At 57.6% G+C, this 23712-nt stretch overlaps 2 protein-coding genes across 11 annotated transcripts in view; one reads left to right on the top strand and one right to left on the bottom strand.

Annotated features, from left to right (window-relative positions):
- The window catches only part of CLSTN1 (calsyntenin 1), an 88952-nt gene extending 75570 nt beyond the window's left edge, over positions 1-13382 (top strand). For 3 of the 5 annotated variants that reach the window (XM_045482077.1, XM_045482076.1, XM_045482078.1), the window contains 10 exons: positions 1834-1996; positions 4897-4953; positions 6370-6524; positions 7937-8085; positions 8393-8619; positions 9142-9312; positions 9653-9798; positions 10780-10915; positions 11275-11459; positions 11843-13382. In XM_045482077.1, the coding sequence (XP_045338033.1) occupies positions 1834-1996; positions 4897-4953; positions 6370-6524; positions 7937-8085; positions 8393-8619; positions 9142-9312; positions 9653-9798; positions 10780-10915; positions 11275-11459; positions 11843-12040 (1587 nt within the window). In that variant the 3' untranslated portion in view covers positions 12041-13382. The remainder of the gene's footprint in view (positions 1-1833; positions 1997-4896; positions 4954-6369; positions 6525-7936; positions 8086-8392; positions 8620-9141; positions 9313-9652; positions 9799-10779; positions 10916-11274; positions 11460-11842) is intronic. The other 2 variants (XM_045482079.1, XM_045482080.1) reach the window with 1 other exon arrangement.
- PIK3CD (phosphatidylinositol-4,5-bisphosphate 3-kinase catalytic subunit delta) overlaps positions 12295-23712 on the bottom strand; it is a 56016-nt gene continuing 44598 nt past the window's right edge. For 4 of the 6 annotated variants that reach the window (XM_045482071.1, XM_045482074.1, XM_045482070.1 and 1 more), the window contains exons 6-24: positions 23330-23509; positions 22907-23056; positions 22380-22469; positions 21072-21293; positions 20339-20435; positions 20119-20249; positions 19581-19631; positions 19345-19512; positions 19129-19250; positions 18854-18997; positions 18663-18762; positions 18331-18509; positions 18128-18240; positions 17898-17976; positions 17155-17322; positions 16428-16551; positions 16155-16300; positions 15834-15966; positions 12295-15124 (exon numbers count right to left, since the gene is read on the bottom strand). In XM_045482071.1, the coding sequence (XP_045338027.1) occupies positions 14987-15124; positions 15834-15966; positions 16155-16300; positions 16428-16551; positions 17155-17322; positions 17898-17976; positions 18128-18240; positions 18331-18509; positions 18663-18762; positions 18854-18997; positions 19129-19250; positions 19345-19512; positions 19581-19631; positions 20119-20249; positions 20339-20435; positions 21072-21293; positions 22380-22469; positions 22907-23056; positions 23330-23509 (2535 nt within the window). In that variant the 3' untranslated portion in view covers positions 12295-14986. The remainder of the gene's footprint in view (positions 15125-15833; positions 15967-16154; positions 16301-16427; positions 16552-17154; positions 17323-17897; positions 17977-18127; positions 18241-18330; positions 18510-18662; positions 18763-18853; positions 18998-19128; positions 19251-19344; positions 19513-19580; positions 19632-20118; positions 20250-20338; positions 20436-21071; positions 21294-22379; positions 22470-22906; positions 23057-23329; positions 23510-23712) is intronic. The other 2 variants (XR_006713287.1, XM_045482075.1) reach the window with 2 other exon arrangements.

Genomic DNA, 23712 nt, shown 5'->3' with positions numbered 1-23712 from the left:
CTATGATATCCTCTGGATCGGAAGCCCCATTGCTTTTCTCCACTACGTGCATCTCAGGGTGCACACAGGCACCAAACTGAGGAGTGTTGTGGGTGTTGTCTACAGCTTTGGGCTTTGCTCTCCTGATCACCCAGTTTTCAGGGAAATTAGAAAATTATGCCAATTCTACTACTGTCTTCTCAATATTCTCAGGGACTTTTGACTGAAGTCCAAATGGACTTTCAAATACAGTGTTATTCTGCTAATCTCCCAGAAACCTGCCATACTTTGAGAGCTAGGTGAAATATATGAAATATAATTTGCTTTCTGAAGGAGCTTTTATTACAGAACTTGTCTTAAATAGAGAAGCTAAAATTAAGATATTACCAGCCTCAAAAGTGATTTGCCATGCAATTCCTTCATTTAAAAAGGTTTCATGTGGGGCGCCTGGGTGGCGCAGTCGGTTAAGCGTCCGACTTCAGCCAGGTCACGATCTCGCGGCCCGTGAGTTCGAGCCCCGCATCGGGCTCTGGGCTGATGGCTCAGAGCCTGGAGCCTGTTTCCGATTCTGTGTCTCCCTCTCTCTCTGCCCCTCCCCCGTTCATGCTCTATCTCTCTCTGTCCCAAAAATAAATAAACGTTAAAAAAAAAAAAAAAAGGTTTCATGTAATATATACATACATACATACAAAAATATCGTGCATATGCAGTAGGCGTATGCTGAGTGTTAGAGGTTTGGATTTTTTCTGTAATAAACTCAGGAGCAGCCGCTTTTCTCTGCCGGATATTCTTTGGTAATTTCTTCATTTATTGTGATGTTTCCTGTCTGTTTAACTTTAATGGGTTCAGTTTTTTAGAATGTGTAAATTGGTTAAGCTTATTTAGAAATACAGTTTTAAAAACACAGGGAGCCTGGGTGACCCAGTCAGTTGAGCATCCCAACTTTGGCTCAGGTCATTGATCTCACGGTTCATGAGTTCGAGCCTGCATTGGGCTCTGTGCTGACAGCTCAGAGCCTGGAGCCTGTTTCGGGTTCTTTTCTCCTTCTCTCTCTCTCTGCCCCTCTCTCGTTCGTGTTTTGTGTGTGTGCGCGTGCGTGCGCACTTCCTCTCAAAAATGAATAAACATTTAAAAAAATGTCTTAAGAAACAAAAACATTATCCCACTCCATCTCTTTCTCTGCCTGTCTCTGTTCTCAAGTACTTGCCTCTTCCTCTGAAGCCAAAGATCAGAGAGTGCCAGACCAAACGGACCTTGGAGGCTGCCGACAACACTTTCCCTCGGCAGTGGGGGGGGTGGGGGTGGGGGGGTGGGTGGAGGTCGGGGGTGCTCATTCATGATGGGGAAGGAACACAGTTTGAGTTATCACGCCCTCTGAGCTGTATGCTCACCTATATTTAGATCATCACCTTTGAATTGAAAAAGAAAACATATGAGTTACGGCATGGCTTATTCTGAGATGGGAGGTGATTTTCATTTTGATCCAGAAAAGGCGTGGATCTTGACAGGCTAAGCCCGCTCAGTGGGGGGCTGTCCAGCCTACGGATACAAGAATCTCCCGGTGTCAGACTATTGGCGGAAGAGAACTGGGCCCTGTCACATGAGGAATGGGCACCTCCCCCTGGTCTGGAACGTCCTAGAGGTGATAGTGTTGCCTTGGCCCTTTTGGGTGGGATGTGGTTGAGTGAGATGTATTTTATCGTCAGAGTTTTAAGAAATTCCTTTCCTTTTTCAGAAGCCATTATTCTGTATGGGTGACTTGGTCTCTGTCCCCAGTTGCATTGCTTTCATTATCTCTGGATGTGAGGGAAGGTAGACCTTTCATGCCCTGGTTTTTCCCTTGACCTCTCACAGGTCTGTGATGAGGAGTGGCATCACTACGTCCTCAACGTGGAGCTCCCGAGCGTGACTCTCTATGTGGACGGTGTTTCTCACGATCCCTTCTCTGTGACCGAAGATTACCCGCTTCATCCATCCAGAATTGAAACCCAGCTCGTGGTTGGGGCTTGCTGGCAAGGTAATGGCCATTGGCACCCTCTGCTCGGCATCGGGAATTCAGTCCTGCTGCCTCATGGCCTTGGTGGTGGAAGCAGGCTCCTCTCAGGGTCTTACCCCCTTACCCTCATTGCCTTCGTCTTTCCGTTCCTTCTCCTGGGTGTGGCCGTTCTGGGCATCTGCTGATGCCATGCTCTGGGACGCTCACTTACGGTTTGTTACAGGACTGCAGCAGCCGGCACCTTCCCGGGGAACCTGGGAGGAAGCATTACTTGGAGGGAGAGTGCCATTGAGGGACTGTTGTAAATTAATCTGTTCACTGAAAAGTTCACAAAGACAAAGAGGCCGCTGCGGACCATCAGGCACGAAACTGGGAATGTTCTTTGACTCGGAGGACTCTTCCAGAATGTTTAGTGCTGGATAACCCGGCAGGAGCACCCTCCACAGGGCTGTGCTTGAAAGGACTCCACGGGAGTCCTCGGAAGTGGGATGGGGTAGGACAACGACCACTGAAGCAACAGCACCATTTATTTGTACTTTCTAAGTGGTGGGCCACATGTCCATTACTTTCCTTAACAGTAAGTCTGTGGGGAAGGAGCAGTTTTTATCCCCTTTTATAGCCAAAGGAACTGAGGCTCAGAGCCCAGGGTCACCCCACCCCGCCTGGTTAATCATGGCGTCTGGATTTGAAACCATAAAGTCGGTGCATTTAGGGCCTGTGGTCTGATGGTGGACCCCTTCCCGGGATAATTTCTTCTTAATCTGTGAAATACAATACATAGGATTTCAAAGGCAGCCAATTAAGTTGGAAGAAAGTTATCATAGTACTAAAAGGTGAATCTTTTGAAATGGTAATACCTGTGCTGCTTTATTGACAGATGGAGAGAAAGCTTTAGCAGCAAGCTCAGTAACTGCTATAATTTGAAAATAGTGACGAGCTTTATGATATTTGCAGCAACACAGCATGCTGGGAAAATAGCCGTGATGGCCAATGCCGCTGTGTTTTCGAGCCGACGTTTAGGCCCAAAGAAAAAGCTGAACTTCACAAGTTAGTGGAGTAATAATAAGCACATAATTTTTCCTGTCCAAGATCATGGACCCCTCAGTCTGCCCTCACGTGAACCGTCACACTTGGCTGGGTCGCCATCGCTGCTAAACAGACCTTTTGAATATTTTTTTCTCCCTATGGAAACATTTCATCTTGGGGTAGGTGAGAAAGATACAAAATAGACTAATGCCCACAATAACATTGCTTTAATTTTAGAGAATCTGAATTTCATAATTTTCTGCCGATCCTTGTAAATTAACAAGATTAAGGTAGCATTTTAGAGTGAATTTCTTCAGCTGATTCCCGGATTTAATTTCGGGGACAGTTCATCCATGAGAAAGTGGAACTTGAAACCAAGGAATGAGGAGCAAATTACCAGGGAAATAGGAATTTTTTTAGTTGTGAAGTCTTAACGTTTCAGTCCAGAGCTGCTTCCCAAATTAAACAGTAATTTGAGTTGTTTTAAAAATAAGAATAAAAATACAAGTGCAAACCTGAGAGCTTGCTTGTTGAATTAAAATAAAGCCCCATGTTCTGCACTGACTCCCGGTTCCTATTGGTGCCACAGCGTCTTTCTACCTCAGCTTCTCAAGATCCTCGGCCAGAAAAACATGCCTAAATTCCCAAACCAGACACAGGGTTTGTAAAATATCGTTAACCTGGAAGAAGGTCTCCTTCCTTCCTTCAGCAGATGAGGAACCACGGTTCATACAAATTCACGGTGGAGAGCCTGTGCTGTGGGCAGCAGCCTCACCCCCATTGGCTGAAATGTCATTCCCTTTTTTTTTTTTTTTCAACGTGTATTCATTTTTGAGAGACCGAGAACAAGCAGGGGAGGGGCAGAGAGAGACAGACAGACACACAGAACCGAAGCAGTCTCCAGGCTCTGAACTGTCAGCCCAGAGCCCGATGTGGGGCTTGAACTCACGAACCCTGAGATCATGAGCTGAGCAGAAGTTGGATGCTTAACTGACTGAGCCACCCAGGCACCCCTGGAATGTCATTCCTAACGGTGTTCTGGAGGCAACTGAGGGCATCGTGGGAGCGCAGCCACACATGCCCGGCCGGCCCCCAGTGCCCCCACGCTGCTGTAGCACGGGACGTGCCGTGGGTTATGGAGTGCTCCCGCAATGTGATCTAGAAAGTAGAGATTCTGTGTTCAGTCGCTGGTTGTGTGCCTCCCTGACCTGGCATTACTGTGAGGACACCAGCCGGGGGCCTGTGAGAAGGTCAGTGGTTAGAGGCCCCAGACCCACTGCCGATTATCTATCAATCTGGGTGAGTTTCTTAACCTCTGACTCTCCCTTCCTATTTAGAAAAAGTGGATAAAAATGCCTTTATATCTCTGTTACTTAGGGGTTAACATCTAGACCAAAGTGAACTCATTTTGAGCTTTCAAAAACTACATACTTTCACGTGTATACCGTACCCATACCAGGCTTTGGATGCATACTTGTGCTGTCCCAGTTCGTCTGCACAAGTGTCCTCTCTGGGAGAAAAGTGCGTGGGCCCAGGGTTTGGTATCATTGGTTTCTGGCACGTTGCTGCCCCACCCAGTAGCACCAGCCCGAGATCATGAGTTCGATGGACAAGCTTTTGTTCACCTTATTTTGAATTTGGTCTGTGTCCTGGCAAGGTGGACGTGGAAGATGGGACAAGGGAGGAACGAAGAGAAGCAGGGGGCGGGGGACTTCCGAAAAGGTGATCCAGTAAGAGCTTGCTTCTGGGGAGAAGATGTCCCCGAGAGGGACAAGCGGGAATTCTTCCCTTTGTGTTTTATATTTGGCAGCTTTTCAAGACTAATTTTCAAATTCCAATGTGAAGAGCCTAACCTCTTGGTCCTTTTCTATTGTCTTTGTCTTGCTTTCCTGCAGAGTATCCAGCATTTGAAAATGACAATGAAACCGAGCCTGTGCCTATGGCCCCTGCAGGTTGCTGGATCTTTCCCTACGGTTCACTCTTGTGTTTCATTTAAAGACAAGACATCAATTCATTCCACATTTCGCATGAAATGCCCGAGTTGCATTTTGGTCCCAGACACCTTCTGAGCTGCTGCTTTGCATTATGCGCCCCTCCCTCCCCCACCACCGCTTCACAGGATTTACCCTTTTCTGCCCATTCTGACTCCAGTTGAAGTGAGGGCAAATGACTCATTAATGCTCTGCACTGATGGGGACCCCCCCCCCTCCGCCCGCCTCAAATTTTACCCTCATCCCACCGCATGAGGCTCCCTGCCAAAATCCCATAGGCCACATCAGGGAGGCCACTGCCTGGTTCCCATGGGGCTGAACCATGAGACAGGAAGAGGCTCGTTTCTAGATACTCTGTCCTGACCAGTACTAAATTTTAAACGCAGGTTTCTTAGAAATCGCAGTCCCTGGTGGTGGCTCAGTGTCTGACGTCCTTATCAGGAATGAGACATGCTCTGGGCATTGGTCTCTGTCCTTTTGCGAGAATAAGCTGCTGCTGCTTTTTTTTTTTTTTTAAACTCGATTTTGGGAGCGAGGTAGGTGTGAGCGAGGAAGGGCAGAGAGAGGGGGGAGAGGGAGAATCCCAAGCAGGCTCCAGGCTGCCAGCGCAGAGCCCGACATGGGGCTTGAACCCATGCACCAACCTTGAGACCATGACCCAAGACAAAATCAAGAGTCAGACATTTAACTGACTGAGCCACCCAGGTGCCCTGAGAGTAAGCTGCTTTTCACATGCTCTTTGGCTCTTGGCCACAGTGTGACGAGGACCGCTTTCTGGGTTTCTCTTTTCCTTCTGACACCATCAGTTCCCAGTTATCCTGGGGGCAGGCACCGTGGAGCTCAACCAGGTATCATGTGAGGCCTCTTAGGTGCAGGCTAGGGTAGTAAGTGCCCCTTTTATCTTTCTAGGCCTATTCTTGTGGGCTCAGTCCCAAGTTTGTGTGTATCCCCAAGTGTGCTGTTAGAAAAGGCAACCCAGAGCGTGACCCAGCTGATTGAGAAGGCAGTCTGTCCAAAAGGCTGGCATTGCTGGAAAATGTCACCCGTGCACCAGGCTGATGGGTGCAGCGTAGGCCGCCCTTTCCAGGGAGCGGCCAGTTGTGTGGGGACACTCGTGGGACCTCTTGCTTCTGGGCTTCGGGTGAGGGACCCCCCCCCCCCAACACCTCTTTTCTCCAGGCCATCTGCATGATCATAAACGACTTAATTTCTCCATTGCGCTTCCATGTAGATGGCAAGGCTAACAGGATTCGGTACGAACTAACCCGCATGTCCCTCCATCAAGCCGCCACCACCGGTAACACTGCATTGAGAAGCGAAGCAGGAGGCCCTGGGGTGCACGCGTAACTGCCTGCTTTGTCCCCCCGTGTTCCTAAGGTGGCGACCTGCACATGACCCAGTTTTTCCGGGGTAATCTGGCTGGCCTGACTGTCCGTTCTGGGAAACTCGCGGATAAGAAGGTGATTGACTGTCTGTACACCTGCAAGGAAGGGCTGGACCTGCAGGCCCCCGAGGACGGCAGAGGCGTGAAGGTAATGCGGGCGTGCGCGGGCCCGGCGCTCGCCGCCTCCTAGAGCACAAGGGTGCAGGCTGTTGGCAGAGGCTCCACCCGCGATCGGTCCAGACCTGCTTCTGCTCACAACACCTCTGACGGCGGACGTGTGGGGGTTTTCCACCCACCGGTCTCCAGGCACCTGCAGCTCTCCAGGCACCTGCAGGTGTCCCACAGTTCAGTTCGCTTCTGACACTGACTGCCTGGAGTTTCGCGCAGACCCCACGCGTGAGGCTCAGGCCCGCGAGGCTGCCCCCGCTGCGGAGGCCAGTCGGAGGTGTCAGGCTCTCGGGTTACGCACGCTTCTGTCCAACTTGGCTACAAAGTCGGGGGTCCCCATAATCCCCCCTTTTCAATTTCAGTAATTTGTTTAAACTACTCGGAAAACTCCAGAAAACACTTAACTTACCGCTGCTGGTTTGTTTTAAAGAATACAGCTCCGGAACAACCAGATGGAGTTGATGCAGAAGGCAGGGGAGGGGGGAATGGGGCTTCCCCATCCTCTCCAGGAGCGCCTCCCTCCCCACACTGGAAGCTCCCACACCAGGTCTTTCAGGGGTGTTTCCGGAGCTTCTGTTACGTTAGGCACAGCTGGTTAAGTCATTGGCTAGAGGTCAGGGTCAGGTCTGAAAGTGCCAGCCCTGTAGTCACACGGCTGGTTCCTGTGGCAGCTGGTTCCATCCTGAAACCCTCTCAGCCACCCAGAGCCTGTTCGATAACATAGATGCTCGTGTGCTTGGAAAGGGCTTGTTACGCGTGAGAAAAGGTACTTCTGTCACTCAGGAAATTTCCAGGATTTTAGGGGGCTCTGTGCCAGAAACTGGGGACAGAGACCAAAGATATATATATATATTTTTTAAGATTTTATTTATTTATTTATTCATTTATGTATTTAAAGTTTATTTATTTTAGCACATGCATGAACAGGAGAGGGGCAGAGAGAGAAAGAGAAAGAATCCCAAGCAGGCTCCACACCGTCAGCGCAGAGCCCAGTGCAGGGCTCAAACTCAGTAACTGTGAGATCATGACCTGAGCTGAAATCAAGAGTCAGACCGCTCAACTGACTGAGCCACCCAAGAGCCCCTAAGATTTAAGTTTCTTAAGTATCACTATACCCATTCGTGGGGTTCAAACTCAGGACCCCAAGGTGAAGAGTTGCACGTTTCACCAACCAAGCCAGCCAGGCCCCTGTATCTCTTACATCACAGATACATTTGCTCCTTGGGAATTTACCCCCGAAGAAGATCTCATCGCTGCCAATTCTGTGCGCCTTTCCCCTCCAGGTCACCGAGTCAGATCGATCCCCAGCTAGCCCTCTTTGCCAGCGTGTTTGTGGTTTCAGCTTCTTGCAGTTAGAGCCGTTTTTCTCGCCCCTGTCTGGTATGATTTCAGATCCATACCAACCCCAGTCAGTTGGCGTTGACCTTGGAGGGAGATGATGTTGGGGAGCTGGATAAAGCCATGCAGCACATCGCCTACCTGAACTCACGGCAGTTCCCCACACCTGGGATCCGGAGACTCAAACTCACCAGCACAGTCAAGTACGTGCTGATTTTTAACTATAAATCTGCCTTTGGTCGTGACTCTTGAGAAGAAAATGTGTGTGTTTAGGTTTTTAAGACAACCCAGGCTCCCGTCTGTAAAGACCGGTGAGCCATCGCTGGTTACCCGAGGGTTTGAATGGTGTTTATTCGGTGTGTTGGAGGCCCGTTCCCAGACGGCCGCGGCCTCCGTTCCCCCAGGGGCTGTGGATTCCTGCCTGTTGGAACCTCCACGTGCCATTGCGTGTAGCTTACAAAACCGCTTCTCGAAGCTCTGACCCTCGCCTTGTCCGTCCCTTGTCGGCAGGTGTTTTAATGAAGCTACCTGCATCTCGGTGCCCCCGGTGGATGGTTACGTGATGGTGTTGCAGCCAGAGGAGCCCAAGATCAGCCTGAGTGGGGTCCACCATTTTGCTCGAGCGGCTTCTGAATTTGAAAGCCCAGAGGGGGTTTTCCTTTTCCCTGAGCTTCGGATCATCAGCACCATCACGAGAGAAGTGGAGCCCGAAGGGGATGGGGACGAGGACCCCACAGGTAACGGCAGTTCTGCCTGCGATGGTCGCCCTCACCTTGGCTCAAACCCAGTTGGTGGGGGGGGGGGGGGGGGGGGGGGCGCGGCTGAAACCCCACTGCTGCTGCTTTCTTACTGAATTCTTTTTTTCTGGGATTTTGAGAGATTTGGATGTTGTAATGCTATTCTTGGGTCAGCTTCTGGAATCTGACCCATGGGCTAGAGCTCATTATGCTCTTTGGAAACCCACCTGGAGAGTACTCTCCTCCTCCGGCGTGACATCCGAACCTGAGATGCCCTTGAGGGGAGGCTGAGAAGATTTGAGCCGATTGCAGGGCACTTGCTACTCCTGCTGGGTGGGGAGGGGCCCCCTGTTCTGGGCCTGTCTGGGGACCAGCACCCCGTTTCTTGAAAGGGACTCTCCTGTGCCTCTGTCATCGATTTTTCAAAGGGCTCTGTGAGCTTGAGGAGCGCCAGCAGCCCACCGGCGTGACCAGCCCCCCTGGGCTCCGTGGCCTCTGCTATCTGCGGTTCTGTTCTTGCAGTTCAAGAGTCGCTCGTGTCCGAGGAGATCGTGCATGACCTGGATACCTGCGAGGTCACCGTGGACGGGGAGGAACTGAACCCAGCACAGGAGAGCCTGGAGGTAGACATGGCCCGCCTGCAGCAGAAGGGCATCGCGGTGAGCGCCTCCGACCTGGGCATGGTCTTCACAGGTGAGCGCGAGCCTCAGCCCCGCCTCCTGTCATCTCCGGGCCCCGAGGGTCCTGGAGGCCACGGGACAGGAGAGGCTCACTAGGATCGATGCTGTCCCGGCGGGAAGGGAAGTCAGGCCCTGCCTTACTTCCCGTCCTTACAAGGGGGCGGAAGTCAGGCACACGATGGCACACACCCCGGAGAGGGACAGATGTGCCCACACGCTTGCATTTCTCCCCACAACTGGAAAGCCGGAGTGCACACACGTGTGGTCCAGCTGCCCCTGTGCCTGACCCCAGCCTGCTCTGACCCTGGCCTTGACCCCAGCCACCAGGCAATGTTCTCACCTCCTCCCCTTAGGCGTGGACACCATGGCCAGCTACGAGGAGGTTCTGCGCCTCCTCCGCTATCGGAACTGGCACACCAGGTCCCTGCTTGACCGGAAGTTCAGGCTCGTCTGCTCAGAGCTCAATGGCCGCTACATCAGCAACGAGTTTCAGGTGGAGGTGCGTGCAGGGCCCACGCTGAGAAGGGCCGGCGGTGGGTGATTGGGTAGCTGCTCGGCCACAACCCAGGTGCGCCAGCCTTTCCCGGCCTGGGGGCCGCTGCAGGTCTGACCCGCGCCGGTTTGGGTGGGCACCGGGCCGGGGTGCGTCCGGTGCATCCCTTTCACGGAGGCCTTCGGGGCCTTCGGAAGGAGGTGGTCAAGAGCTAGAGGCCGTTAATACCTCATGAGTAGGGCCGCGGTTGTTTGCTGAGATTTGGCAGTTTTGCAAAGGGCAATTCCCAGGGACCCAGAGAGTCTTTGAAGACTGCCGGCCCCAGGGGAGGGGTCTAGACGCAGGGCTGGCCGTGGGGGGGGGGGGGGGGGTTGCTGTGCCGTCTGCAGAGCCCGGTAGTGGTGACTCAGGGCACGGTGGTCACAGGGCGCTCCCCCTGCTCTGAAGTCTTCCACAGGCCCGGACTGCAGCCCCGTCGTCCCTCACGGCTTCTGTGGTCTGGAGAAATGGGCCCAAAGTTATTCTCAGCAATTGGCGTGTCTGCACGGTGGCCTCAGAGCAGCAGAACGCTGAAGTCACGGTGCTGAGAAATCGATGAGTCTTTTGCTTGAGCCAAAGGGTAGCGGATTCGAAGGGAAATAAATGGCTAGGATTTGTGCTCTTTGATGCGCTGTGGTTTGGGGGGAAAGCAGGGAGATGGGCCTGTGGTGAGGGACAGTGGTGGGGGTTTTTCTGTTCTTTTGTGGACAGATTCCTTTACGAAATACAGTAAAAAGGAATTAGAACAGTGCCACGTTTCTTGGATGTGCGCAAATATCAGGTAGTTAACGGCGTCCAAGGGCCGACCCTCGATTTTTTTCTGTTCTTTTCTCCTCTGCCCACCAGGGCTGGTCCAGGGACCCCTCCGCGTAGCGCTGCTCCTGTTAGCTTCTGAACCGCGTTTCCGCCTGTCGGACCCGTTCAGGCCGCCTGTGTTTCTCCCTGCAGGTGAACGTCATTCACACGGCCGGCCCCATGGAGCACGCCAGCCACATGGCCGCCCAGCCGCAGTTCGTCCACCCGGAGCGCCATGCCTTCGTCGATCTCTCGGGTCACAACCTGGCCAGCCCCCACCCGTTCGCAGGTAGGGCCGTGGGCAAGAAGCAGGGCCGGCTGGGTCAGGTCCGGGGGGGCGGGGGGACACCCTCCCGCCTCCCGCCGAGAGCCCGGCCCCGGGTCCGAACAGCCACGACCGGCCTGCCTCTCTTACTCTGCGCTGCCCGGGAGGGACTGGAGCCCCACAGGGCAGGAAGTGGCCGGCCCTGGGCTTGAAACCTGTGCCGCGACTCCTCACATTTCTTTGAGTTCTTCCGGGTCAGATGCCGCGTCAGTGTGTGTGTGCGCGTGTGTGCGTCTGTCTGCGGAGGATGAGGGCCAAGGGCACTACCGCCCTCTGGGGCGGGTCACACCACCACAGCCCCGTTCCCTCTCCTCCCTCCGCAGTTGTCCCCAGCACCGCCACTGTTGTCATTGTGGTGTGTGTCAGCTTCTTGGTTTTCATGATTATCCTGGGAGTCTTCCGGATCCGGGCTGCTCATCAGCGAACCATGCGGGACCAGGACACCGGGAAGGAGAACGAGATGGATTGGGATGACTCCGCTCTGACCATCACCGTGAACCCCATGGAGGTAGGTGCGGACCGGCGGCCCCTGCAACCGAACACCACCACCGGCCGGGGCCAGAGCTGGGCTCACGCCAGAGAGGCAGCGTGGCCGTGGCATCTCCACGTTTCTGTGGCTTGAATGTCACGTGATCCACGTGACAACTCAGTGAGGTGCAGATGGGTAAACTGAGGTACAGAGAGGCCTCATTCAAGCTTGTGCCGCCCAGCAAGGGTAGAAACGCGCTCCCTGCACGTGACAGCCCATGGGTGGTGGCCAGAGCCGTGTTTCCCCTTTGGTCTCGGGTGAGGTGACCTGTCGGGCGTCCCCTTCGTCCGTGACTCCCAGAGGGTGAGTGGCACTGGACACTGGGGTCATGCGCAGGGGCTCACGTGCCGTCTCTCTGTCAGACGTACGAGGACCAGCACAGCAGCGAGGAGGAGGAGGAGGAGGAAGAGGAGGAGGAGAGCGAAGCCGGGGAGGAGGAGGATGACATCACCAGCGCCGAGTCGGAAAGCAGCGAGGAGGAGGAGGGGGAGCACGGGGACCAGCAGAGCGCGAACCGGCAGCAGCAGCTGGAGTGGGACGACTCCACCCTGAGCTACTGAGCCCTGGGCCGCCCCCGCCGCCCCTCCTTCCGCTTCAGGAGACTCTGCTGCCCCAGCCCCAAGGGTCCACGGTGTACAAAGTCATTCCGGCCAGTAGGTCTGCAGACCCTCTCCATCGCTGACCACCCGCCTGTGCTCGCTGTCGCCCCGCCCTCCGCCCAGATCGCTCTGAGCTCCCCGCGGCTCGCTCTGTGCGGCCCCCCCCACCTCGCACCTCCAGAAAAGCTGCGATCGCTGGACTTGTTGACAAAGGGTTAAAATTGCCCCCTCCCGCCTCATAATCCTTTTTTTTTTTTTTAAAGTCTTTATTTTTTCCAAACTAGTGCATGTATAAAATGGCAGAATGGGGGTTAATATGTAGATGATGAACTTTTTAATATTTTGTAAATAAATTGGGATTCCTCGTGTCCTCCGTGCTAGTATGACCCAGGACTGGCATGCAAAGTGAAGCTTGAAACACGGGAGAGACCCCGTGGGCTCCGGCCCCACCCCCACCCTGGAGGAGAGCGGGCCTGCCCCGCTCGGGCCCTGCTCAATGCACACCCTCGGTGGGCGGCCAGGCAGTTAAGGGGCACGGACTTCCCAGCACTGCTCAGCGGCAGGGGACCGGATCGGAGACCCCTCTCCGGAGGCTGGAAATGGCCAGGTCTTTCCTTTGGGATTCTACCCATTTCTGATCCGGCAGAGGGGTGGGGAGCTGGGGTCCCTGGCCTCTTCCACACACTCCTCTGAGGACCGGCAGCTCCTTGCACAGGAAGCTGGACTCCTCGTGTGCAGCCTTGGGTTCACGCCTACTAGATGTCTGTTGCCCTGCCGGGGAGTGTGCACGCCGATGGCACAAAGCGTCTGGCCACTTGGTGCGGAGACAGAACAGGCCTGAGTGGTCCGGACTCAGAACGTCCAAGGACAGATGCGCTCTGGCCCGAAGGCCGAGCGCTAGTGTTCTCCCCGACGGCTCCGGAGGCAAACTCCGCTCCCCAGGAGTGAGGGGCCCTGCTTCTGGGGCCCGTGGGGGATGGAAAAGGAGAGGACAAGTCATGAGCTCAAACCCCGACAGCACTTTGTTTTTAATTTACATGTAAAATTTTAGATTTCTAAACCTGGGGGAAAATAATTTTGAATACTGTTCTGTGATTATAACTGCTAGTTGCAAGGACACTGCGGCCGTCCTGCGTCGTGTGTGGCCGCCCCTCACGTCCTGTCGCTGTAGCTGCTCTGTGTAGACAATGGTAGATGCTAATGCGGACTCCGCGTGGTGTCACTTTGTAGATGTGTATATTGATGAGGTCAGAAAGTGTACCCGCTACAATAAAGTGCTGGTTCTAACTCCAGTAGGAGCGCGCGTCAGGTCTCGTCCTGGTTTTGTTCTAACCCTGCATTCTCTGGCTTGGTTTTTGACCTGAGAACACAACATAAAAAAGCTTTTATTTCTTTCCGTAGGCCGTTACCTCTCACGTGAAGGCTTCACAGAGCGGTGGTCTTCACCCCCATCAGTTGTGTTGAACTCCCCTTCCCCATACAGAAACATGAAAAGACTAAAACACACACACACACACACAAAACAAAACAAAAAAATAGAAAATACTCTCCTCGCCAAGCACCCAGGCTGTGTACCGGAACCAGAACGCCAGGAAGCACACAGACGTGTTTCAATAAATAACATATAGACGTACACTCGGCTGTTCTATTTCTGGACTGGCAAGGTGGACCAGATGACCTCCACACTTAGTTGGGAACGAGAGTGTGGTCGGTGGTGTTCTGCATATGGACCACACCGCGTGGCTTCTGCTAACTGACCGAAGAAGAAGACGGTGGGCTTTTTCTTGAAGCTCCCGTACCTGTCCACAGGGCAGCTGCGCCTGACTCTGCCCGGCCTCGCGAGGCCTCCCAACACATAAAGATCACCCGTGGGCTTCTAGAAGCCCGGATTTCTAGTCCCCTCTCCAGAGATGTCTTCAGACGGCTGGGGAGAGGCCCGGGAACCTGGTGTTTCTAGAGCTCCTCGGATCCCCCTAAGGCTAAGCCTGAACTGCTTCGAGCTAAGTAGAAAAAGATTCCACCAAAGACCTCAGGTTTCTGGTACCTGATTCCTCAAAGCAGGTTCCCAAAGCAGAGAGTTCTGGAGATCAGGTCCGGCTTTAAAACCTGCTTTGCGAGGCAGGTCAGGGCGAAGTACTCTGACCTGCTTTTGCCTCGATCCATGACAGGTTGAGCTAAATCAAGCTCAGATCTTTTTAATGTCTTGAGGACCAGCATATATTATACTTTATGGGGGCGGAGGCTGTTCTGAGCCACAGAGGGTCCATAAGTAGTTGGGGTGTTTTTTTGTTTTTTTTTTCCTTACCCGCAAACAAAACCGCTTTACAGCAGAGGAGAGGATTTCCCGTACCCAAGAGTCACTTTAAAAGTGGAAAGCAAGCATCCCTGATTCTAGAGGGTACCCAGACTTCCTCTGGGAGCTGCCCTGCGCTCAGCCCGTGGAGAGCACGAAGGTGGAGGGGGTGAACGGAGAAGTGGGCACCAGGTAACTGCCAGGGGCCAAGCCCCGGGCAGCCCGGCGGGAGCCTGGGAGGAAGGCAGGCTTCCCGGAGGGGAGAGCAGCCTCTGCCGGGTCCCGATTCACCAGCTGGAAGACTCGGGGTTACAGTCCTTAGTGAGGTGCGGCCTCTGAAGTGCCCGACTCTGTCTTCTCACCAAAGCCCGGGGGCTCTGGCTGAGGACACCCCTCCCCTGCACGAAGGATGCATTTCCGTTTATGGCTGTCGAGTTCCTGAAACGTTTCAAGTCATAAATAAATAACCAGTGTAAACAAAAGGCAATCATGTAGGTTCCTTCCCGTGGGGTGCGGGTCAGGCTCTCGGGGCCCCAGAGGACGGCTGAGGGTGCCTGGTTCCCCAGGCCGGCGGTCCGCTCCCTCCAGGCCCAGGGGCCTCCAGAAGCTTGCTACTACTGCCTGTTGTCTTTGGACACGTTGTGGGCCAGCCAGTTCACTTTGGTCTTCCAGCTCTCCCGGAGGGCTTCGTTGAACTTCACTCGGAAGTGCTTTAGAGCCTCCTCCTCTGTCTTTCCCAAGGCCAGAGAGTCCTGAGGGAAGATCATCAGAGCAGTGAGCTCCAGCCATTAGGGGGGCCCGTTACGGCAGGCAGACCCCGCCACCCTGAACGTTGTAAATTCCCTCCCGAAAGACCTGCGGGAGACAGAGGCCGACATCCCCCTTGGGAAGGACTCTGTTCTGACCCCAAGCCGAGACGGGCCTCCTGAGCCACCCTCAAAGTAGGATGCCAGCTGCAGCCAGGAAGCTGTGACCCGCCCCCCCCCCCCCGCCAAAAGCCTCTGGGGTGGACACGTAGGCTCGCCTTCTGCGGTGGGAATTAACCCCAGGAGGAGGAAAGGAGGACTTGCCCCATGCAGCTTCATTCTACATGAACTGGGCACCAAAGAGGCGCTTGAGGCCGGCCCCCCTCTGACCCCCAGCTTCTCCCAAACTGAAAAGACGCGGGAAGGAAAGGCATTTTTCATCGTCGAGGGAGGGAATCTACTTCAGCCGTCTGGGACAAGCGGAACCACTACAGCCTGTGAAGGACCAGACGGTGGACCCAGAGAGGTCCCGATGCTCCTGCAACGGCCCCCCTGCCGCTGGCTCGTGGGTGGCGCGAAGGACCCACACCGGGAGTGCCGTGCGGGGTCCACTGAGCTCAGGGCCCCCCCAGGCCGCAATGCTCAGAAGAGGCAGAGGCCTTGGGGAGTTGGGGGCCGCCCGCTCTGCCTGGCAGGGCCCTGCCCTGGCATTTACCTTGAGATACTGGATGTCTTTGGAGCAGCTGAGCTCAGGCAGGCCGGCGGCCCGCATCAGGGCGAAGAGGTGAAGGAACAGAGGCCCGTGGCGCCGCAGGATGGTATAGGCTCGCTCACAGTAGCCACGGAACCTGGGGGGCGGTGGGGGGGGGGGGGAGCAGAGGGAGGGGGGAGGCAGGGCTCTGGGTCCTCACGGCCGTTCCCACGCTTCTCTCGCCCTGGAAACAGCCCCCGCTCCCTCTGAGCCCCCGACACCCCCGCCTCTTCCTACAGGACCCGGCCCTGCACCCGGCCGGCCTGGGACCCCGAGCACCCTTACCTTTCAAATTTCTCACTGTTATTCGTTTTCCCCTGCTGGATCACGTGCACAAAGTCGTACGTGAGGATGAATGGGACGCGCTCACGGTTGATTCCAAACTTGGTCTTGAAATTCCCCAGAAAGTGGCCAAAATCAATGTGGAACAGCTAAGAAAAGGGAAGGAGAAGCCATCGTCAGAGAGGAGAGTGCCTTGGTGTCGGGTTGCGGGGTCGGGGGGGGGGGGGCGGAGGGGTAGGCTGGGGGGGTGACAGGTGCTGCCCACGTGGCCCCTACCTGCCCATTCTCGCGGATCATGATGTTGTCACTGTGCCGATCACCGATGCCCAACACGTAAGTGGCCACACAGTAACCCGCGCAGGAGAGGGTAAACTCCTCAATGGCTCGATCCAAGGCTTCCCTGTGTGTGTGTCGGTGGGGAGGGGTGTTGAAACCCACGGCCGTGCCGTTTTGCAACAGCTTCTACCAAGAGGTCGGGTCTGTGTCCCCTCTCCTTGAATCTGGCCTTACGACTTGCTTGGACCAATGGGACATGGAGGAGGCCCTGTTGGACTCGTCCCAGAGCCTCGGCCTTAAGACACCTTGTAGCGCTTGAACCTACCCATTGCCATGGAAGGAAGCCCAGGCTGGTCTACTCACTGAGGGGAGAGCACGTGGAGACACGTACGTGACTGGCGCCATCCAGGCCGGTCAAGCGACCAGAGGGTAACGGTTACATGAATGATTCCGGCCCAAGAACCACTCAGCTCGGCCAGGTCCAACTGCAATTTGTGGGCCCGTAATAACCCGTGGTGGTTTTACATGCCTAAGATGAGCGTGGTCGTTGCAGGACAATAGCTAACTGATCCTTGGGGGAACAGAGACCTGACCCACCCCAACACAGAGCAGACCTGGTCCTCGGCTGAGCCAAGAAGTCATGGAGACTGTCACGGGCCCTTCTCCTCACCTTTGACTCCCAAACTCCTCTTGGAAAGGGTGTCTGTCCCCAGGGCCCAGAACCTACCCAGGGTTCTTGGACTTGAGCCAGTTGAGCAGGGCATCCTTGTTGAAGGCAGCCGTGGCTGCCATGTTGCTTTTGTTCAGCTGGATGTTGGCGATGGTGTCTGAGTGAAGCACCACCTCGATGAGGCCTGTGCGGTCCCCCGTGGAGAGGCAGCCATAGGGGGTCATCCTAGCCAGGAGGGAGGAGGGGCAGGGAAATGCCATGGTCAAGGGCTGTCCCTGGGGCAGTGTGAACCGCCCCCCGCCAGCCCGAGGAGCTCAAGACAGCCAAAACCGCCACAGGAGACGCCGGCGGCGTTGCTGAAAGGGAGGAGAAAGGTGGGGGGAGGCGTCCTTGACGCCTGGAACTCCAGGGGAGGGCTCCTTGGAGAGGTCAACGCCAGCCCTCAAGATGCAGAGAGGAAAAGTCAGCGCCTCAGCTGAGCTCGTGTTTGCTCAGAGAGAAATCCAGATGGTTTGGAAGAAGATGTCACTGCTTCCCAAGACGGGGCAGGAAGCCAGGGAGCGTGGAGCAAAGGAAACAATGGAGTAAGACAGACGCCGAGCGCCCGGCCGGGCCTTCTGCGCCCTCACTCTGCGGCCTCATCGCCTCCCTCGGCCCTGACTTCAAACTGGTCTCTGCTCTGAGAACGGCCCCTTTGCCCGCATCGGTGTCGGCGTTGGCTTTGACAGAGGACTCCTCCAAAGGGACAGGGTCCTAGGCGTGGGGCAAGTCCAAAGACGGACGCCAGGAGGGCCTCTCACCTCAGGTCCAATCCCTCCTGCTTCCACAGAACGTCCATGAGCTGGATCATCTGCAGAGTCAGCATGTCCTGGCGGAGGTCTGTGCGGCCGTCCCCGGAAGGAAAAGCACGAGCTTCTGGTGGGCTCCCCACTCCCAGCCGCGCCCAGCCCCAGGCCCCCCGTCCCCTCAGCCCGCCCCCCCCTTCCCCGTGAGGGTCGCGCAGCGCGTGTCCAGGGCCCGCCCCGCTCACCGTCCCCGTTCTTAAAGATGATGCCCACACTGCTGTCACTGCCCGCCTCCTCGTTGCTGTACATGACCCACAGGGGCTTCATCTTGGAGTCCATGAAGGTGCACTGTTCCACGCTGTGGGCCAGAAAGCAGTCGGCACGGGCCCCTCCGCGGGGCGCCCGGCGGGGCAGGGGGAGGAGGCCGTGGAAGGGGCTCGGGGCTCACCAGACTTCGGCCAGCAGGGTGCTGGGGTCCAGCGGGGACTGCAGGTTGGAGAGGGCCTCCAGGTAGGTCTCCTGGCGCATGCACAGGTGCATCAGCTCCTTGGTCTGGGGCCGGGTGGTCTTCTGGGAGCTCACCTTGACAAAGTCGTTCAGGGCCTTCAGTTTGCTCAGCGCCTCGCCCTGGCGGGGAGACACAAGAGGAGGGCAGCGTGGGAAGGCCGGCGGGACAGGCTCCGAGCCTCAGCCCGGCCCGGGGTGGGGGGGCTCTGAAGGGGCCGAGCCTGCCCAGACACAGGGCCCCACCCAGGGCAGGGACTCCCGGCCGAGCCTCACCTGCCTCATCAGCACCTTCATGTGGTGGGTGCTGCCCCTGCAGTAGGCTTCCATGATGAGGCCGAAGCGCAGCGCCACGGAGGGCACGTGCATCTCGGAGCTGGAGGAAGGAGGGGACGGCTGAGCCACGCCGGCGGGCAAGGTGGGAACGGCCAGGGGCCCCGCCTCCCCAGGCCCGGCGGGTCCAGTACCGGAGGTGCCAGAAAAGGAAGTGGCCGATCTTGCGGTTGGACAGGGCCCGGTCCAGCAGGAACTTGGTCAGCTCGCAGTCCAGGTAGGACTCGTACTTGAGGACCTGCACCAGCTGCAGCAGGTACTGGAAAAGCTCGTCGTCCCTGCAGAGGAGGGAGGCCGGCCTCACCTGAGCAGACCCCAGGCAGGGCTCAGTCCTCTTGGGGGGGGGCCGCCAGGAGGCGGGGACAAAACCGCGCTTCTGAGGGGCGGGCGGGGAGCCCGCGGGACTCACGTCAGTTTCCGCAGAGACTTGATGGCGAAGGAGCCCACGTGGCGGTCGGGGAAGCTGAAGTCCAGCAGCTCCAGGGCGCTCAGGACGGGCAGGTCCGGCCAGGAGCACAGCAGGTAGAGCATCTGGGGGTGCGGGTGGTCAAGGCGCGGCTGGGCAGGAGGTCAAGTGGGGGGCCCGCGGCGGAGGCCCCGCCCCCGGCCCCGCCCCCCCGCCCACCTGGGCCACATCCTCGTGCTTGTTCCACTTGGTGACCAGCAGCAGGCGGGCCAGCGCCTCCGGGAAGCGCTCCTGGACCTCGTGCCGCATCTTCCACACCAGGTCTTTCTCGTGCTCATACAGCTCCCCGGACCCCCGCCGCTCCAGGATTTCCCGCAGCTGCAGCTGCTGAGGGGTGCAGGCCGGGTGAGCTGCGGCCAGGCCAGGCGCCCCACCGCCCGCGGCCCCCAGCTCACCTCCTCCTCGCTGAAGCGCCCGTGCTCCCCGTGCCGCCCCAGCTCCAGAATCTGCAATGAGCGGTCCCGTCTCAGCGGAGCCCCCGGGCCCGGGCCAGCCCTGGGGGGGGGGGGGGGGCGGGGGGCTCTGGGGACGGGGAGCGTCAATGCCTGGGCACTGGGACCTGTCCTGTGCACAGCACCCCCGGCCTCCTCCCCCTAGATGCCAGGAGCATCTCTCCCAGGAGCTGTGACAACCAAACGTGTCTTTGGACATGGCCCCAAGTCCCCTAGGGAACAAAGCGGCCCTGACTGAGAACCACTGCTCCCCACCTGCTTTAGCGGGTTAGGATTCTAGAGAGTCAAGCAGGTCCCCAAATGTGTGTGGTGACCAAGCCTTGGCCCTGAGCCACTTAGGGGATGGCGGGGGCCGGGGGGCCGGAGGGGGGGGCACCATGCTCTGGGGAGCCCCAGAGGCAGGGTCAGGAAAAGTCATCTTTAGCCCCACAGCCTCTGGGGAGGGCGGGTCCCGCCAGGCCCGGTTGGCGAGGGGGCTGACCTTGTCCAGGGCTGGGTAGTACACAGGGTAGGGGGACACCTCAGGGAGGCAGATGACTAGGGCAGCAGCGCTCTCCGTGTTGGGGTTACTCCGCACTGTTCCCGCGGGGTTCAGCAGCTCCCCCTTCTCGTCTGGACACAGGGATGGATGGGAGTTGCACGAGGAACGCCACCGGCCGGGAGCCCACGCCCCCGGGCCCCTCCCTCCCGCCGGGGCAGACCTGGTGCGGAAGGCCACATGTACAGGCAGCATTCACCGGTCTTGAGCTGGTCCTTGTAGTCAAACAGCATGAGGTTGGCCCAGGCGATGGGGCAGTCCTGGGAAAGACCACGGGCAGGTCAGGGCCATTTGTTCATCTGCAGGATGGGTGTAGCCTCCAGGCCGCCTTCCCCGCCCTCACCCAGACTCCCTGTGAGGAAGCCAGCAAGGTCAGCCGCCTCCTGGCTCCCTTCCACTTCCAGTCGCATCCCTGCTCCTGGCTTCTTGAGAAACCCCCAAACGAACCACACCGGCCCCAGAAGGCTGGCCCAGCTCAGCTATGGGTAAGTCAGCGTGGCTCAGTGGCCAGTCACATCCTGGGCCCTGGTGACTCAGTGCTCAACCACCGTGCCTTCCCTGCTGGCTGCTGACTCAGGCCACTCTTGCTCCCGGTGAGGACAGTGCGTCCGTCCTCCTACCCCAGGGAGCCGCCTCCAGGTTCCCACCAGGACTGAAGGCTTAGGCCCAGATATTCCGAGTCACCATGCTCATGAGTCCTGGAACCCAGAGCCCTCACGTAGCAGGGGTGGCGGCCAGTGCGGGAGGGGCCGGGAGGTTGGGTCGGCCAGCCCTCCCGGGACGCCCCCCCCCCCATCCCCAAGGTGCGTTCCTGCTCTGAGTGGATAAGGGGGAGTGACCCACAGTGGGCTGGCTCCCAGAGGCCTGGCCCCAGCCTCCCAGCCAGCCCCACCCACCGCCTTCTTGGACTTCTTCTTGGTGGACCGAGCCTTCTTGGCCTTCTCGATCACGGCGTAAAGTGCAAAGCAGAGACGAGCCATGCGAGGCAGGTCGCAGACGTTGATGTCAAACTCTAGCCGCTGCTTCCACACGGGCTCTGAGCACACGCTCACCTCCGAGCTGGACACCGTCTTGCACAGCGTCTCGTTGCCATGGAAGAGCCCGGCCTGCACCACCAGCTGGGGAAGGTGCAGGCGCAGGTGACAGGTGGCAGAGACCCAGCCTCTCCCCGCTCCCAGGTTCTCCCCCCACCACCTAAGGCTCAGAGCTCCTGAAATGTCCACAGTTCACACGGGTCTGAATCCCACTTTCCATGTGGAAGAAAGTGGCACAGAAGAGGGGCGGCCGAATGTCTGAGAGGTTCAAGGGGCCACAGGGTGAAGGGAAGGGCACCACGGGCTGTGCATGGGCTCCCCATGCCTCTGTGGGACCCCAAGTCATGGCACTTCCCTGCTCTGGGCCCCAGTTTCCCCACTGGGGCTTGGGAACTCCAGGGGCCTTTCTAGTTCTAATGCCCAAGCCTACCTCCACGGCTCAGAATTGTGCGAGCCCCAGGAGGAGGGGAATGTTTAATGCCACCTGAACACGCCGACCCTGGCTCCTCCAGCTCTACCCTGACAGCCCTCCGGCCCAGCCAGAAAGCTGCTTCCCTCCGATGCTCCAGGGTTCCATCCGGGAACCCCAGACCTGCCCTGTTTGCGAAATTACCCCAACAAAAAGTGTTCCACAAAGAGACTCGACCTCTGCGGACCCAGCTGTAATGTCCAGCAAATGGGACAGTAAAACAGACACCTGGCAGGCTATCCTATCCTGAGGACTGAGGGAGATGGGGTGCGTGAACGGCCCAGCAGTGGGCGTGGCCCCCAGGGGTCCCCGCCCATGCTCCATACACCTCCCAAGTGTCCCCAGGGAGTCCCAAGGCCCCAGGGCCCAGCTGGAGCCGCTCCTCTTCGGCACCTGTCACCTCCCAGACTCTCTGCTTCCCACATCCCTGGGCCGGGCCTGGGCCCACCACTTGTACCAGAGTCAAATACCCAGAACTCCCTGGGCCTGGTTTCTACGAATTAGCCTCTCTGGCCGGCCGGCCTGCTCCCCTCCCCTCTTCCTGTTTTGAAGCGGCTCACAACCACCCCAGGCAGGGATGCTGGGTAATGTGGTCAGGTGGCTTTCATGTGACCCCCCCACTTCTTCCTCCACCACCCCTCTAGACCACAGCCACCTTGTTTGTGCAGAAAACATCCCCCCTCCCCCCAGAAGCCCCCTACCTTCATCCGCTCATCCGCATTCACTTTGCTACCCTGGATCAGCTCCACGCAGAAAGGCTGCTCCAGGGACCACAGGGACAAGGAAGAAGGCTGGGGCGGGGTGGAGGGTGGGAGGGAGAAGCAGGGCTGTCAAAGCAGAGGAATCCAGGGGAGGCTCTGGTGGCTAGCGCCCCTGACCCCTGGCAAGGCCCGTGGCCACTCGGAGGTGGGCTGAGAGTGTCGCCGGTTTGTGGCAAGGCTCAACTACCCACTTGCCTTTACCAGAAAACCTGCCGTGCAGGTGCGCCGGGACGCCTGAGCCCTGCCCCAGGAAAGCTCGGGTGGCCCCCCTGCCCCCACCCAGCACACTGGTGTAGTTTTGGCCGGCCAAGCTCAAGGCCCAGCTGTCGCCACTGACCAACCAAGGAGCCTGAGATGAGGCGTCCTGGGCCGGCCGCCAGCCCACGGTGTAGCCACGAGGCTCCGGGGCCGGACAACAGGTGGGAGGAAGGGATGGAGGGGAGGGAAAGCGGAAGGCACCGGCTCACCTTCTTCATGGGAATGGGGGGCGGTTTGGTGCGTGGTTTTTGGACTTGGGGGGCAGGGTCGCTCTGCTCATCCCGCATGGCGAGGATGGAAGAAGAGTGCACCATGGTCAGGTGGGGGGTCAGCCCGCTGTGCAAGCAGCTGCAGATGTACTGAGACGGGGGCACAGAGTGAGCGGCCGACGGGGCAGCCCCAAGCATTCCCCGACCCGGGGGGCTCCCCGATGCCGACCACCGCCTACCCCAGGCCTTCCAGGCCCCTCCTGAGGACTCTTCTGCCCCCACCCGCTTCCTGAAGACAGAGCCCTCCTTGTGCTCACGAGGCGGGCAAGCCCAGCAAGGGGGCGCTCTCGCCAGGACTCCCAGAGAGGCCTGGCTCCTCATGTTCAAGGGGGGCCCAGGGCCCTTCCCAGCCATCGCCCTCACCTGGAACTGGCAGAGGGGGTAGCTGCCGTATAGGTACTCGTGCTTCCCGTTCACCTGCAGGGTGTAGTCCTCAGGCCGCTCCAGCAGCGGCTGCCGGAACACCGTGGCCTTCTTCCGGAGGGCACAGGCCATCAGTGCCAGGGGCACATCCTTGCTGGACACCTGGAAGGTGAAGCTCTCCTGGCGGGGGGAGGGGAGGGAGGGGAGGGAGGGTCAGCCCTCCACACTTGGGGGGGCGGGCAGAGGGGGTGGCACCTGGACTCTGGGACACAGAGGGTGGGGTTGCCTATTTGTAATAGGTGCCCCCTCCCCCCAGCGCGAGCTCCGAGGGCAGAGTCTGATGCAGGCACGTGGCTGACACCCAAGAAATACTTATTGAACGA

This window comes from Leopardus geoffroyi, chromosome C1 (genome assembly GCF_018350155.1).
Source record: "Leopardus geoffroyi isolate Oge1 chromosome C1, O.geoffroyi_Oge1_pat1.0, whole genome shotgun sequence".
In the NCBI taxonomy this organism is placed as follows: domain Eukaryota; kingdom Metazoa; phylum Chordata; class Mammalia; order Carnivora; family Felidae; genus Leopardus; species Leopardus geoffroyi.
The sequence above is the reverse complement of the archived record's forward strand: the minus strand, read 5'-3'. Positions and strand labels throughout refer to the sequence as shown.